At 52.1% G+C, this 17,209-nt stretch overlaps 1 protein-coding gene across 1 annotated transcript in view; it reads right to left on the bottom strand.

Annotated features, from left to right (window-relative positions):
- Positions 1-6,709: 6,709 nt before the first annotated feature.
- LOC130403717 (transcription initiation factor TFIID subunit 4-like) overlaps positions 6,710-17,209 on the bottom strand; it is a 64,721-nt gene continuing 54,221 nt past the window's right edge. The window contains exon 13 of the mRNA XM_056608138.1: positions 6,710-9,102. Within this exon, the coding sequence (XP_056464113.1) occupies positions 8,863-9,102 (240 nt within the window). The 3' untranslated portion in view covers positions 6,710-8,862. The remainder of the gene's footprint in view (positions 9,103-17,209) is intronic.

Genomic DNA, 17,209 nt, shown 5'->3' on the forward strand with positions numbered 1-17,209 from the left:
CTCATCTCCCAGGGAGTAGGGCCTTCTTATTTACTAAGAGGAACTCCCACTCTACGCAGGGTCAGTGCAATGCAGGGGGGAGAGGGGGAGAGGGGGAGAGGGGGAGAGGGGGAGAGGGGGAGGGGGGGAGAGGGGGAGGGGAGGCAACAGCCATACGAGTTAAAGGGGAGGAAAAGGGGGAGTGTCTAAGTCATAACCATTTAACCATTTAATGCAGCACGACGGCCGTCATCCTAACCCAGACCGCCTGCTCCGCCTCAGCCCACAGGAGAAACACACCTCCCAATTGGTCCCCACCCTCCACCACCACCACCACCATCACCACCACCATTCCCACTCCAACCACCAGTACCCCCACCACCACCAACAGTGGAACGGGCCCCTATCTCCACACAGGGGGCCGACCAGTCCATCTGCTCCCAGGCCATGCGCTGGGATGTGGACACAGAGAGGCACGGGGAGGGGGAGTGGGAGGGGGAGTCGTGAAGGGGAGGAGGAGGAGGAGGAGAAGACGAGGCAGAGGAGGAGGAAGAAGAAGAGGAAAAGCAAAGGAGGAGGAAGATGGAGGGCAGGTTAGCGGGGCATGGCGAGGCGAGGGGAAAGACACTGCACACTCCCGAGTTGGGATTGATTTACTTCATTAACCAAGATTACAAGTTTAACTTACAAACCAGAGGTCAAAATTTCTCATTAACAAGGGGGCCGCGGACGACCTGGGGGCCCTGAGACCACTCTTATTACTGACTACACATTTCAATCTGTCTTTGATGTTCCATGTCTGCCTTCCTCGCCCCTCTTCTCCCCTCCCGTTTTTTTTTTTCTTTGGCAGGGAGGTTGATTTTAATTGTAGCTATAGAACAGAGCATAGTTTGCCTGTAAGCCAGCCTCCACATCTGTAGTGAGTGCAGCTTTAGTGATATTGGGTGCAGTCCATAGCCCGGGGCTAATTTTAATGGTCCCCCCCCCTCCCCCTCCTCCCCCTTCCTTTCATTGGAGCCTTAGATTGTTTTCCACGTGATTCCTGTTAATTTCGCTGGAGGAAAGGGCATCAGTTTTCCTTGCACTTTCTCCCCCCCCTTTCTCCCCCATCTCACCCCAGCCCCCCCCCCCCCTCATCACTCCCACCCCCCCGTTTTTCTCGCCATGCCTCGTCGCTCCATCGCCTCACTCCCTCTTTCTGATCCACAGCCTCAAAGGCAGAAGGTGGAGGGAGAATTCAAATGGAGGAGAAAGAGAGACAGAGAGACAGAGAGAGAACCACTGCTCACCGTTAACATCGCTCGCCCACCTCTGTCCCCGCGGTTACGCCTGGTGCGGCGGACGGAGAAGGGGCGGAGCCCGTCTGTAATGTGGCGGGAGAGACCACAATCGTTCAGGGGCCTCTGTTTGTTTCCACGTCAACAAACAAGGGCTCTCCCCCTTCAGACGCGGTGGACGGCGGTAACTCTCCGCGCGCTTTTAATGTGGCGAGGCTGTCAAGAGGGCTCTGAGCATTTGGCGCTCCCAAAGCCCCGAGCCTGAGACAGGTTTTAAACAGCACCGCTTAGGACAACTTCACGAGGCCGCGAAGGCTCTCGGGCCATTCACTCTCGACCTCTCTCGCTCTCGTTCTCTTTTCCTGAGCCGGGTTTGACCCATGTGCACCTCGCTCTGTTCCCGGTGAAGACGAAGCACAAAACGAATGAGGACATTGTTAGGGTTTAAGGGAGGAGGGTTGACTAAAATGGGCTGGTGTTACTAAAGGAGTTACAGAGATAAAACGAGCGATTGTCTCTGTTCTTGCTTCAGAGGCAGTTGATCCGACTAGACTCTTCTATCTATTACAGATAACCTTGTATTTTGCCCTAGCTCCTACCCTCCCCCCATGCCCTCCCTAATAAAATATGATCAGTTTTCATATCTGCTGCATGCTTTGTACAATGGAAAACAAGGCTGCAGGGGTTTCCCACTACTGGCACGGAAAACACAGCCCAAACATTGAGCAGAGATACGGGGGAATACATCAAATAAGACCCCAATGCACATACGATGTTACTGGTGGGCAAGAGAGCAGAATGTGTCATGTACACGTTGGTAATCAAACCGAATGCTTTGGTTTGTTATAGATTGAAAGAGTATGTGCACTAAATGTACACACCGAATTGTCAAATTGTGATGATATACAATAGGATGGTTAACTCAATATGACCTCAGTACCCTAAAGTGCAAATCTCATGATTTTCATGTTAGTAATTAATGTTAAGTCACAATCTATGGCGGTGAACTAATTAGGTAACACAATGGTGATGGAGCCTATGGTCCACTGATGAAAGCCTATGCTATGCACTTGCAGCATTATGAATTTTACGAGCTGGATGTCGGTGGCTACACTGCGTGCATCTCTGGGGAAAACTACTGCTTATCGCCAAAGGGGGAGCCAAGGAGAACAAAACAGAAATATTTGACACAGCCACTTTAACCAACACTATATATTATGTGAAGATCCAAATGTACCAGATGATAAGAGCAAGTATCTGATGTCATTTCAAAATGAGGCATCTCGATTTAGATAGGGTCTTTAGGGTCTCCACAACCTTAATATTGTTGACGTTACAACGACATCGATGGAAACTGAAGATAACGATGCTGCAGCAAGCACTCGCGATCAAAGTCACAGAAAAATGTCTACCGTGTCAAATAGCTTTGTTGAGGACAAGGGTCACGAGGCCCCTGAAGCCCTTATCGATCCGTCCTGATCCCAAGACACCTCCGTACACACACGCACACTATCCCAGCCGTGCAGCCCTGCCATTTCCCAAGGCTGCCTCTCTGTGAGCCTTCGTGAGGCCCTTGAAAAGCTCCATGTGTGCGGGGGCCAGCCCTGAGGACCGCAGGGGCCGCTCGGATCCGGGTGGTGGTGGTTGCGACATACACGTGTGTGTGGGCCGGGCCTGTGCGCTGGGCGGGTGACCCACCACTGGGGCCAAGGAAGGAATCTCCTGCAGCCATCCACACTGCCACCCGAACCAGCCAATGGCTCCTTGGGACTAATCTGCCCCGCGGACGCCTGCAAGGCCCCCTTTGTTCCTTGCTGCAGACCAGATCAGGCTGGAGACAGACACTCCAGTCTTGACTGCCTATCGGTTTCACAGCCTGTGGCGCTACGGCTCCTGGCCAGAACCCAAGCCCCACCAATACCAAGAAGGAAGGAACACCGAGGAGGAACGATACAGTGGATGGGGGGGGGGGGGGAAGGGAAAGACGAAATAGTGTCACCTTAATTCTGAATTCCGTCACGGTCGGACGAAGACGGCAAAGCGGGTGGTCAGGGCAGGAAGAGGTGGCGCAGGAGGACTTGGGAGAGGGGACGTTTCCAACAGGAGCTATCCTGTTCAGCGGAACAGAGCAGGATCTCAACAAGGCCATTATCTGGCTACTAATTTGAGCTCTGGCACAGCACTGAAAGGCTGCCTTTGTCTGGGATTAATGCGGAAAGCTCAGGATGCGATGTCAGAGGGAAATAATCAGCGTGGGCCCTTCATAATGCTGGCTGCCTGCGCTCCTGGGCAGGCCCCCCTCCGGCTAATTTCTGTGGAGATGAAATCTATGACAAGCCCCTCAGTGAAGCTAAGAGCAGGCAACCGTCCAGCAACACCCACAGGCCTCCAGGCCTCCTGTGACCCCCTTAGAAGAGTCACATTCACTTTGCTCTGGAGAAGGGAAAGAGAACGCCGCCGGCTCCGCCAGCCCATGTGAAATGAGGAAATGTGAGGAGGTGAAGAAACCAAGTGAAAATAAGTTAAGATTCCACCTCCTCCACCTCCTTCTCCTCTTCCTCCTCCTCCTCCTCCTCCACCTCCTCCGCCTCGCCGTGGCTCAGGAGGGTGAGATGTGAGCCGGCTCTCTCACTTCATTATGGCCTTCTAATTAAAACACACACACACGCAGACACACAGACACACACACACACACACACACACAGACAGGCACACACACACACACACACACACACACACACACACACACACACACACACACACACACACACACACACACAGACCTACGATAGGAGGAGGAGGAGGAGAGGGGGAGTAATGTATATTCATGCTTATGTTCCTGGACTGGATCTGGGTAAGCAGTTGTGGAGGAGAGGGGTCACAGAGGCTAAACACACACACATATGCACACACACACGCACACAAAAACACACGCATACACATGCTTAAACACACACACGCACACACAAACACACACAAACTTGCATGCAAACACATGCGGGGGGGTTGGCCATCACGGTAACCCACACTGAAAGAGGCGGGAACCACATTCACAGAGCAGAAGTAATGCTTTTATATTGTTATGTATGCCTCTCCTTACACAGTGGCGGACCGACCACATCACGGTGGAGCACTGCAGCAGATTGCGGCTAAGTGAAGGATGCAAATGTGCATGGCAATGAGCTGGTTATTAAAATGACCAATTGACATTCACAAATTCAGATTGTGTTTCTTTATTTATTTCCAAACACGTCACAGACACACGTGTGTGTGTGCGTGTGCGTGAGTGGAGTTTCAATGGTTTTAGACTTTCTGGCCTCGAGGGAAACATGGCTTTGAGCAGCCGTGGTTTTTGTGCAAATAACGTGGACGTTGTGAAACACCTTGATCCCATTCCTTCCCTCCAGTTCCCCGGCCAGTGGTGTTTCCCTCGCACCACCCTTCTTCAGCCTAACGAGGAGCAGACTGTCGCATGGGGACCAGTCACCCAGCCCCTTATCTCCCTATCAGCGTCAATGTTGTTTTCATGTGTTACACATATTCTCCATCATTTTCCACGCATTACCAGGGTTTCAGACTGTGGTCTATTAGATAAATTCCCCAACCCCCGCTAATGCATCACAGGTTAAGCATGCAGAGGATGTGTGGTATTAGGAAAACAATGGCTCTCCAAAACCAAAAGCCCCCAGGGCAAGGCAGGGAAACAAGGAACTCTGCTCACAAAACAAACCGGCTCACTGCGGCTGCTGCTGCCACTGCCGCTACAGAGAGGTATTGGCTCATGAATCTAGAGGGAGATTTCAGATTGGCTCATCTTCATCCACTTTGTAGATGAATAGGCTTGAGAACAATGGTTCAGAGGGTAGGACACTGTGTCCCCAGCCAACCACTCAGGCTCAACTGCACGGACACACGCACGCACCCACCCCTGCATACACACACATCCAAGCACACACAGACACACACAGATACACAAAGACAGACACACACATGCAAACACACGCCCACCCATGCAAAAGTTTACAGCCGACAATGTTTTTGATTTGAGAAAAGAGAAAAACAGTAATATAATGTTAAAAAATGTAGTGCTCAAATAGAATGTGTTACAGTTACACGACAGTGTATGTTGTTATTGTTGTTTTTCCTCTGGAGTTAATACACAGTAGGACGTGAAAGCATATTTCTTATGGGTTATCTGGAAAATGTCTTGAAAAGATCTTGAAAGAGGCAGATCTAGGCGATGGGTTCCTGGTTCCTGCTGAAACACACAGGGCCTATTGGCCTCGGTTTGCATCATTAGCAGATCTCTGTGGGTTCCCCACCGGGCCTCCCCTCTGCGCGTTGCCAACGTTCTAATGAAGTACAAAAGTCTGAAAGGCTCTCACCTTCTAAGACGGGCGACGGGGACGTCTGCCTACGCCACGACGCGTGTTAAATGTCTGCGAGGCCCACAGCGAGACGGCCGTGAGAGCACGGGATCAGCACTCTGCCTTGGAGGCGTGCGGGCGCTTCACTTCAAGGCAGTGAGTGTACTTGTGGTTTTCTTCTTGAAATAAAACACAATTCTAACTTCAATCCGGAATCCATGCGTGGACGGCCATCTGTTCGTGCGGCCTTTGGTTTTGATCACGTGACGTACACGAATAGCCGGGCCCGGCTGGAAACACTGTTTCCTGTTAGGCGCTCGTGGTTAGCGGCGATGCCCGGCTCTGTGTCTGATCTGAGTGTTGACGAGCGGACCACGCAGACTCACAGTGCGGTCTGCGTTGCACTGCTGACCGCACGACACAATGTACATGGGGACAGCTTTGATGGCTGATGTGGAGAGGTGGGATGATCCCATGTTTAGCCTTTGATTCAACAAGATATGTTGATATGTCGCTATACAATAGTCTAGCTCGTTCTATCTCAGTGCACACGATATGATTTGAAAGACAGGTCAAAATAAGTCTGTCTGAACCATGTCATGGTCACATATTGTACGATCAGGTCCGTGCAAAATAAAAACAGGTTTACACTTTACGATAAGGGTACATCGATTAACCACGAATGGACATTAGTCAATGCAGTAATAATCCTTAACTAACAGTTAATTAGCAGTTAACTAATGGTCTAGTAATAATATACTAGTGGTGATCATGTTGACTAACGGTGTTCGTGTTAACAAAGTTAACGTGGTCCTGTTAACTACATGTTTACTTAACAGTAACCTTAGGGGCCACTCATACTAGGGCCGTTTGCCTGTTCCGTGCTGCAGGAAGATTCAGCACGATTCCCCCCCTCCCCCCGCTGGCCCCTGGTCACACTGCTCCCAAAGGCCGTGGCCTGGGCACAATTGCTCCTTCATACATACGTCATCACGTCGTAATACGATAAATACGTCATCACCAAGCGTCCTCGCCGCCAGAACAACCATGGAGAACAACAACGGGAATGCTGTCGTCGGCCCAAATTTCAAGTAAACACTCGACTTCACTATTGCACCAACGTAAACCCACTCGTGAACCGCTTGCCGCCATCGTTTAAAATGATTGTTGTGGGGAAGAAGGGCATAGACCTATAAAGAAAGAAGGGTCGCGCAAGGACTACGTCATCCAGCTCACGTTGCGTATCCGCGCGTGTGCGCGTGTCATCTCATTAGCATCTGTACTTTGGCCACGGCACACCTCTCGCAAGTGTGCCGTGGCCAGGGGGCTGTTCCGTGCTGGAATACGGATGGCGTGGTCACACTAGCCAAATGTTCTACACTTTAGTATGCAAATGAGCTCGGGCAGGGGGCCGCGGCCCTAGTGTGAGTGGCCCCTTAATGTCCACTAGCAGGGTAACTAAACTTAACCCCATCCCTAACCCCCCTTAGACTAGCCACCCAGGCGTCGTTGAGCGTAGCGTGGAGCTCTTAGTAACAAACCCCGCTCTATTCCATGAGAGCTGACATCAGACGGACAGCAAATTGCTGAAATAGACTTCAAGTCTATTTTTACCGGAACGAACCGTCCCTCTATGAATAAACGGGGGTTTTTCAAAGAAAGTACTTATGTTTGTCAATCGATTTATAGTAGCTGTAATTGCATATAGGAGGGGGTATAATGCCCTCGTGTCAAATTTGTTGATAATTATATTTACTAGTATTCATATTTTGCATTCTTGCATATAATTATTATAGTCCGGATAGCCGCGACTTGACACAAAGCAACGTGACTTGACCCGAAGAGACGTGACTTAACACGACGCGACTTGACGCAACGTGTCTTGACACAAAGCTATGTGACTTGACACCACGCAACGTGACTTGACATCACGCAACGTGACTTGAAACGTGTCACCGTAATGCGACAACGCGACAAGATACACACATGACGACACAATGTGTGCTAATGCTGTATAATAATGCTTTTAACATTGACTAATGTTAATTAGTTATTAATGTAACACCGGTTAAAGGAGACATATTATGGTGTTTTCCCAAAAAGTAAACATGGTATTTGAGTTCCAGAAAACATGTTTTTGAAGCTGTTTGCGGGAAATAGCTTTTAGGAAAAAAGATCTTGCCTACTGCTATTCCCCTCTCTTTCAGTCCCTTCAGAATGCGCTGTTTCTGGTGTCTGTAGCTTTAATGCAAATGAGCTGCTGCCCATTGACCAATGAGCTGTCAGACTGAACCACAGCATGGAGGAGAAGGGATTGTTGCCGTTTGCGGAAATCTGGAGCTCTATATCTATATCATATAGTATAATATAATAATAATAATAATAATAATAATAATAATAATAATAATAATAATAATAATATTATATATGGGTATTTATATAATATTATATCTAATATCACGGCCAAAAGCTATGTGCGCCTCGGATGATATTATGATTCATAAAGACTCCGTCTGACGTCTCTGGCACTTCCACAACAAGTAAAGGAACTTTGGCCTTGACTCACTGAAGTCCATGAGCCGCGACATGTAGGAGAAAGGGATTGTACTCCGGGAGCTGAGCTGCTTGACTTGCCGCCGAGCTCCCCGCGCTGGAGCTGCTGGACTGCCGCCGAGACCTACCCCCGCCGGACCTGCCAGCTTCGGCGGCAGTTCAGCTCCCGGAGTACACCCGCCGGAGCAGCCGGAAAGCTTCGGCCGCAGTTCAGATCCCGGAGCACACTGCCGGACTGCCGCCAAAGCTTCTGCGGCGGCCGGACAGCTTCGACGACGGCCGGACTTCGGCGGCAGTCCGGCGGAGGTAGCTTGGCGGCAGTCCGGCAGCTCAGCTCCGGGAGTACAATCCCTTTCTCCTCCATGTCTCCTCCTCCGGAGAGAATGGGATTGTACTCCTAGAGCTTAGCTGCAGGGCTGCCCCCCGCCGGAGCTGCTCGTCCGCTGGTCCACAAAATCTTAGCTATGCCCTGATTGGAGGGGAGTGGGGAAGTGGGAGGTAATGTTCAACTGTGCAGCACAGGAAGCTCGTTTGGTAACTGTAGGTGGGGTACTTTCATAAATGCATATCTCACTCAAAAAATCATGTACAGACTTTTTCAAAGTTTGCATGTGTGCGGGAGCACCAGGGACCCAAAACAACACCCCAAATCCCAGGAAAAGTGTTGTTTTCATAATATGTCCCCTTTAATAAACGTGCCATAACCAGGCATTGAACAGGAGGGATCCCTCAAGTGTCTGATCAGAGGTGGTCAGCGCATAAGAAAGCTCTTCCGCCGCCCGGACGTGGAGGGGTCCTCTCACCTCGCTCCCCGACGCCGTGGCCCACGCCGAATCCATCTTGCGTTTCTTTCGGGGGCCGATGGCGGCCAGAGCGGTGAGGTTAGCCTCCCTCTGCCTCGTCTGGGCCAGTTCGTGTTGCTGCATCTGCAGAGGGAGAGAGAACCACAGGGCACGTTAATCAGCTATTTTACTGTAGTATCACTGAACTCACTGTTAGATTGTTTCTAGTGGGCTATGGGGCAGTGTTTAATGAAACAGCGAGCGTTGGCAGCTCAGATGGTAGCAGGGGAACGACACATGGATAACGTTTGAGATTAGAAGGAGAAGGAGGGCGATGACAGCTCTTCCTGGAAGGTTTTTCAGTCACTTTAAGCGGAACCCGTCCACACGAACACCCAGAATGCTACTCTTTCACTCCATTCTACACAAATATTGACCTCGCTCAGCACAAATTTGAATCTCTTCCAAATGCACATCTTCTCTGCTGCATTCTGCTGTCTCTGTGGTATCACAGAATATAAAGCACGGTATGATATAACAATCTGACATTACTGACACGACTATTTATACTCCCTACCCTCTATATATACACCCCATCGCTGCATGCACTCCGCTTGCAGACCGAGCTGCTGACGAACCTCGTACACATTCCTCATTAGAGGAATCAAGGCACGTTTCTGATAGCACCACCCAAACCCCGTCAGATCCAGGTAGTGCCAGGAGGAGCAGGAGGAGGAGGCCTCCACCCAGAGAGAACAAAATGGAGGCCTGTTGTCAGAGAGTCAGAGAGCTACGGCGGGTACAGAGGAAGGAGGAGGTAGAGGAGGAAGGTGGTGGAGGAGGTGGAGGAAGGTGGTGGAGGTGGTGGTGGTGGTGAAGGTAGAGGATGAGGTGGAGGTGGTGGAGGAGGAGGTGGTAGAGGAGGTGAAGGAGGAGGAGGTGGTGGAGGTGGTGGAGGTGGTGGACGTGGTTGAGGTGGAGGAGCTGGAGGAGGTGGTGGAGGTGGAGCAGGTGTAAGAGGGGGTTGTTGGTGGAGGTGGTGGAGGAGGGGGTGGAGGAGGTGGAGGTGGTGGAGGAGGTGGTGGAGGAGGTGGTGGAGGTGGAGGAGGTGGAGGAGGTGTTGGAGGTGGATGTGGTGGAGGTGGAGGCGGAGGTGGAGGAGGTGGAGGAGGGGGTGGAGGTGGTGGAGGTGGAGGAGGTGGATGTGGTGGAGGTGGAGGTGGAGGAGGAGGCGGAGGTGGAGGAGGTGGAGGAGGGGGTGGAGGTGGAGGTGGTGGAGGAGGGGTTGGAGGTGGAGGTGATGGAGGAGGGGGTGGAGGTAGCGGAGGTGGTGGAGGAGGGGGTGGAGGTGATGGAGGAGGGGGTGGAGGAGGGGGTGGAGGAGGGGGTGGAGGTGGCGGAGGTGGAGGAGGTGGATGTGGTGGAGGTGGAGGTGGAGGAGGAGGCGGAGGTGGAGGAGGTGGAGGAGGGGGTGGAGGTGGAGGTGGTGGAGGAGGGGTTGGAGGTGGAGGTGATGGAGGAGGGGGTGGAGGTAGCGGAGGCGGTGGAGGAGGGGGTGGAGGTAATGGAGGAGGGGGTGGAGGAGGGGGTGGAGGAGGGGGTGGAGGTAGCGGAGGTGGGAGGGGTGCTGAGCTGCCTGGTCACATGGCCCCGTTGTGATTTGTCAGTTTGTGATGTGTAAAGGGGGTGGGGGGGGGGGGACCGGAGGTAATGTCACGTCTGTCTGCAGGGGGGACGGGGGCGGAGCCCCGCAGCGCCGGGATGTGCCCTTTCCATTGGCTAGACGTGTGAGGGCCCGGGGACATGGCACACAGGGTGTCACAGCCCCTCCCCTGCACACACACACTCCACACACACACTCACCCCCACACACACACATCACACATCACACACACACATACAGACACACAGCACACACACAAACAGACACCACACACCCACACCATACACACCACGCACACTCGACAAACATGCGCACACACACCATACACACCAAACACTCGACACACACCCACCCACAGCCACACCCACACACTCGACGCACACACAATCGACACACACACTTGACACTCACACACGGACTAAACACTCAACACACACAAACACACACACAAACACACACACACAGTCAACACATACATACACTCAACCCACATACACACTCGATGCACAGATAATCTACACACACGACCCACACCACACACATGCACACCCACCCACACAAACACACACACGACAAACACACACTCGACCCACACCCACCCACAAATCCACATCCACACTCAACCCACATTCACCCACACACACACCGGAACGTGCGCGTCTAGTTTGCGGCCCAGCAGGGGGGGGGGGGGCGCGGGGTCCACCATCCGGCCGGTGCTCTGCCCGCCGGGGGCGAGTCCACGCCCCGATCGAAGCTAACAGGGACAATCAATACGCGCTTTCATGTCTTTTATGTTGTTTCACGTTGTGTCTCAGCGTGTGGCCGTGTGGCTGTGTGCGTCCGCCGCGTGCATCGTCTGATCGGGGTGGGGGCGCGTGGTTTGGTGGGGGGGGGTGGGGGGGTCATTCCATGTTGCTTTGAGATGCCGCTCTATAAAAGGTTGCTTTGGTGTACAAATGCGGAGCCAAAATGTGCACGCAGTCGTGCAGTTGGGTCCTCTGATTCCCTCCAAAAGGCCCTGGGGCCAGGCTTGGCCTTTAGGGTGTTGCCACTTCACATTTAGCAGAGCCAAATCAACACACAGACAACAGGGAGCGCACAACATAGCAGAGCCGCTATCAAGCCCACACATCCTCTGCCGCTTATATTGTGTCTCAGGAGGGGGGCGGTCCTCAGAACATCGTGTACGGATATGTTGGAGGTGCGTTTTGTGTTTAGAACAAGTAAAGATAATACATATTAGGTATTTTTTGCGATAAGAGAGGGACGACGCCGCTCAGATGAGGCCGGATCTCGCGGCCGGCTGGAAGGGGTTATTACCCAGGGTCCACGCTATATCAGATGTAGCCTTCATGCTATCAATGCTAACCTTGTTAGGGTTGGCCACAAACAGCGCACAGCTCTCCGGGCATGACCTTAAAGAATACCCTCTCTGAGCGGGGAGAGGGGAGGGGAGAGGGACGGAGAGAGGGAGAGAGAGGGGGAGACAGAGACAGAGAGAGTGAGTAGGAGACAAAGATAGAGACACAGGGACGAGAGAGAGAGAGACCGAGGCCGAGAGAGAGAGACAGAAAGAGAGAGAAGAGACAGAGAGCTGGGGAGAGAGAAAGAGAGAGAGAGAAGGGGGGGGAGAGAGAGAGAGACAGAGACAGAGGGAGAGAGAGAGAGAGAGAGAGAGAGAGAGAGAGAGAGAGAGACAGAGACAGAGGGAGAGAGAGAGAGAGAGAGAGAGAGAGAGAGAGAGAGAGAGAGAGACAGAGACAGAGGGAGAGAGAGAGAGAGAGGTCTGCTATCTCACTGATGGCACCAGGATGCCGGCAGTTTTCCGCCTGGCAGTTGGCATCCACCACAGCCTCGGAGGGCCCGCAGCAAGTGTCTGCGTTTCCAGATTTATGACTGTATGATAAATGCAGACCTTATTCCACCATCTGCAAGCCTCCTCTCTGCATTTCCCGTGACTGAGGAGGTTGGTTTCTGATCCCGATCTGGCGCCCCGCGCGCTGAACTACTACGTTGTGTTTATTTATTCAGACACTGCCACTCCGGGGCCGTGCTGTTGCTTCAGTCAGAGGAGCTGTACATGAGTTAATCACTCATTACATTATACGAGTTGTTCTGCAGGGGCGTGAAGAGGAGCACGCAGCCTCACGTAGGCTCTGCCCCGGGGCGGAGGGCCGGGGCGAGGGACTGGGACGGCCTTCTGCTGGTCTGGGGGACTTTACTGAAGTCCCAGTGTTGGGACTTTAGCCGCTCCCAGTTAGAAGCTGGGAGACTATTAGAATTCCAAAGACTAAAGCCAGTGTTCTGTCCATTAAAACTTGCGGTGCAACTGTTGGACGTGAACCAGTATAGCTCTGCTAGCTGGATGTGTGAGTGGGAGGGGTTTTGTGTGAGTGGGAGGGGTTTAGCGGGAGTGGGAGGAGTTTAGGTTGAGTAGGAGGGGTTTAGTGGGAGTGGGAGGGGTTCAGGTTGAGTGGGAGGGGTTTAGGGGAGTGGGAGGGGTTTAGGTTGGGCGGGAGGGGTATAGGGAGTGTCCATATTAAGATTATTGTAAACAAAGAGAAATGCATTTATTTTTTGTAGAATATATCAGTTAGGAGATGTGATTTTATCGATAACATTGTTGAACTCATAATCGATCGGCATTAACTGCAGATGAGTTCAGGTTACTTAAAGCTACGAGCTAGTCGAAATGTTACTCACTGCGAATTTAATCAGTGATTTCTGTGATATCCTCCTGGACTAGGAAATAAAAAACACTTTGCAACATCCATACCGTTGCCAGATCCGATCAATGACACAAAAAAAATATGCGCTTCTCCTGAATTGCACAAATATCAGCGCTTCAGAGAGCCTGGATGCCCTTTTAAGGCACAGGATTGGGACTTGTAAAGTCAAATTATTAGCAAAGGTCAGCCGAGGCAGAACGTATCCGAAACCACCAGGAACCACAACACGCATCAGGGCTGATGAATCTAAACGACGCGCATGAAAACAGCTACATATGGGTTTGCTTGTATTGATCGCAGACGCTGATAAAGAAAGGAGCCGTCTGTGTTGCACGCCACATGACATGAATGGTTTATTTCACTTACTTATGTACGACCAGACAGAACTGGAAACATGAGAAAACCATAAGTCACCTCCAGTGACAGATCCTTGAGCACCGCAAAAAAATTTTATGGAATTAAATTCATATCAGATCTATATAGTACAGGACCTATATTTCCCAGGTATAGGAAATACAGTATCAGATCTAGATCTCCTAAGTATAGGATCTGTCCACCGTCTATCCGTCTTTCTTCGGTAATGTATTGTCATCAACTGTGAACTCGGTTTGCGATGGCTGTCACCGTGTGACATTCAATTGTTCAAACCCCTGATTTGTTCCCCGCTTTCCCACCTAAATGAGTGGAGGAGGCAGTAAGGCAAACGGGTAGCACGGGGCATATAAACGCCACTGTACACAAACACTCTGTCAGGTCTTCTGTTGCGTTATAGTGTGACTTGATGAATTTCCACCATGTATCCAAGACATGTATCACGTGCGGCAAATTTCCTACCTCTGGGGGATTGAATTCTGCCTTGGGGGTCCAACATTTATTTTTCAATTCCTTTAAAAGGATTGCTGAATCAGTCCATCAATCAATCTGATGTGTCACGTTCTGCCCGAACCCCAAAACCCCAATACTTCATGGCAACTAAAACGTGAGGGTCCTGATTAAGAGGATGAAACAGAAACACTTAGTCGTTTGTAGCACGATGCAAATCCTTATCATAATTATATTTTTATCGTAGTTATCACGCAACCATCTTTCATGAATCGCAGCCCCAAAAGCATAAGCATCTAACATTAAACACACCTATTTATTTGGCTACACAGCCCGACTCCACAACGAGGCTAGCCTGCTAACACACAGCCCGACTCCACAACGAGGCTAGCCTGCTAACATACAGCCCGACTCCACAACGAGGCTAGCCTGCTAACACACAGCCCGACTCCACAACGAGGCTAGCCTGCTAACATACAGCCCGACTCCACAACGAGGCTAGCCTGCTAACACACAGCCCGACTCCACAACGAGGCTAGCCTGCTAACACACAAGCCGTCTGCAAACAGCGCGGTCCTCCGAGCCGTCTGCTTAACTCCCACAGCCAGGGGGACGTCCGCCAGCCAAGATGGCCGACCTGCCTCTCTCATTCCCTGCTCTTTTTAACAAAAGACTCTCTCACCCTCACTGCCCCCTCCCCTTCAGCATCCCACCACCACCACCTCCTCCTCCTCCTCCTCCTCCTCCTCCTCCTCCTCCTCCTCCTCCTCCTCAGCCAGGCCTGGGGCCGTGCCCGCAGCCGCCCAGACGCTCACAGACAGATGTCCTTGGTGAAGCAGAACGGGCTCCGCTTGACGTCACAGGCGGCGGCCATGGGGCTGAGCGGGAAGGGAGGGAGGGAGGGAGGAGGGAGGGAGGGAGGGAGAGAGGGAGGGAGAGAGGGAGGGAGGGAGGGAGGGAACGAGTGAGGAACGAGTGAGGAATGGAGGGAGGGAGAGGGAGGGAGGGAGGGAGGGAGAGGAGGGAGGAGGGAAGGAGGAGGGAGAGAGGGAGGGAGGAGGGAGGGAGGGAGGAGGGAGGGAGGGAGGAGGAGAGGGAGGGAGGGAGGAGGAGGGGGAGGGAAGAGGGAGGGAAAGAAAGCGAGGGAGGGAGGCAGGAGGAGAGGGAGGGAGGAGGGAGGGAGAGAGGGAGGGAGGGAGGGAGGGAGGGAGGGAGGGAGGAGGAGAGGGAGGGAGGGAGGAGGAGGGGGAGGGAAGAGGGAAGGAAAGAAAGCGAGGGAGGGAGGGAGGAGGAGAGGGAGGGAGGAGGGAGGGAGGGAGGGAGGGAGGGAGGGGGGAGGGAGGGAGGGAGGGAGGGAGAGAGAGAGGGAGGGAGAAGGGAGAGGGAGGGAGAGAGGGAGGGAGGGATGGTAGGAGGGAGGGAGGAGGAGAGGGAGGGAGGGAGGGAGAAAGGGAGGGAGAGAGGGAGGGAGGGAGAGAGGGAGTGAGGGAGGAGGAGAGGGAGGGAAGAGGGAGGGAAAAAAAGGAGGAGGGAGGGAGGGAGGGAGGGAGGGAGGGAGGGAGGGAGGAAACAAGGGAGGGAGGGAGAGTGGGGGAGAGTGAGGGGGTGGGGTGCAGGCTAGCACCACAGCATAAAGAGCCAGACCAGGGGCTGCCTCTGAGCCGCTCCCCTGGCCAGCCATGCTGGGACTACAGGCTACGGCGGGAGCTATGCCACCGGGATGTGGACGGGCCGTGTGTCCCCTTTAGAGGGGCTCTCCTCTCCTCCACAGCACCAGGCTGAGCCTCGCGTGGCGCTGGAGCAGGGCGGCGGGGGTGGGACATGGCCTTCCCACCGAGCAACACAGGGCAGCACAGCATCCTGGTGTGTGTGTGCGTGTGTCTGTGGTGGTCTGTGTGTGTCTGCGTGTGTGGTTGTGTGTGTGTGTATGCATGCATGTTTGTGTTTGTGGTTGTGTGTGCGTGTGTGTCAGTGTGTCTGTGGGTGTGTGTCTGCGTGTAGTGGTGTGTGTGTGCGTGTGTCTGTGTGTGTCTGTGTCTGTGTGTGTGTGTGTGTGTGTGTGTGTCTGTGTGTCTGTGTTTTAGAGGCCATCTTAGTAAACCACCTCATTATCCTCGATGCTGCGTTGTTTTGGGGTATAAAAAGGTTTGGCCAACGTGAGTAGCATCATAAGTGCTAAGGAAGATGCTTCAACCAACAGTCAATCGGCGTGTGTGGTTCTGTGGGGCTGTTTAAGCCACGTACACATTTGATAAAAGAGATAAGGAGAAGTGCATTATCGGGCAATTTGAAATATTTTGGGTTGTTTGCTGAGCGCTATCCAACTAAAAAGCACCATTTTCGTACATTGTGCTAATGGCATTTATGTCCTGACAGCTTTTCTTAAGATGTATTCCTTCATTATATATTAATATAAATATCAACATAAATATATATTTTTTATGAAACATGGGCTGTCATTAAAACATTTAAACACGACCGATTCTTCAAAGCGTCCGTTCTCTAGCAACCTCGTCAGCAGACGCCTTTGCCATTAATTCTCTAGGCTAAAATATCATATTATCTATGGAGATTCATTCAAATCTGCCCGTGCATCTATGGACTTGAGTCGCTTCCATTTTCTCTGAAGCACAGTATGTCAGAAGTGCTTTGAGGGGCCTGGACCAATTATTAAGGGCTGTTAGGCCCCCCTGAAGCTGAGGCCCTTATGATCCCCATCGCGGCCTGCGGCCTACCCTCATTTGCAGACACACAGCAAAAATAAAACATAGGTGTGATAAGATGAAGATGACAGAACTAGCATTCTACTTATGTAACATTTGCAGAATTCGTTTTTTACCCCAAAGAGTGGGGAGAAGTTGAAGGAAGTAGCGAGGAATAAGTGTTAAGCAGATTCAGAGGGAATGATGTGGGAGCGACGTCGAGAGAAGGCTGTTCATTAAAAATACTGCTTATCTAAGGGGAAATATCCAACTTTAAGTGTTCTCTCTCACTGCGTCTCCCTCCGTGCAGGGGTGCCGCGTCTCGCGCTCTCTCT

The sequence above is a fragment of the Gadus chalcogrammus genome, chromosome 14 (genome assembly GCF_026213295.1).
Source record: "Gadus chalcogrammus isolate NIFS_2021 chromosome 14, NIFS_Gcha_1.0, whole genome shotgun sequence".
Classification (NCBI taxonomy): domain Eukaryota; kingdom Metazoa; phylum Chordata; class Actinopteri; order Gadiformes; family Gadidae; genus Gadus; species Gadus chalcogrammus.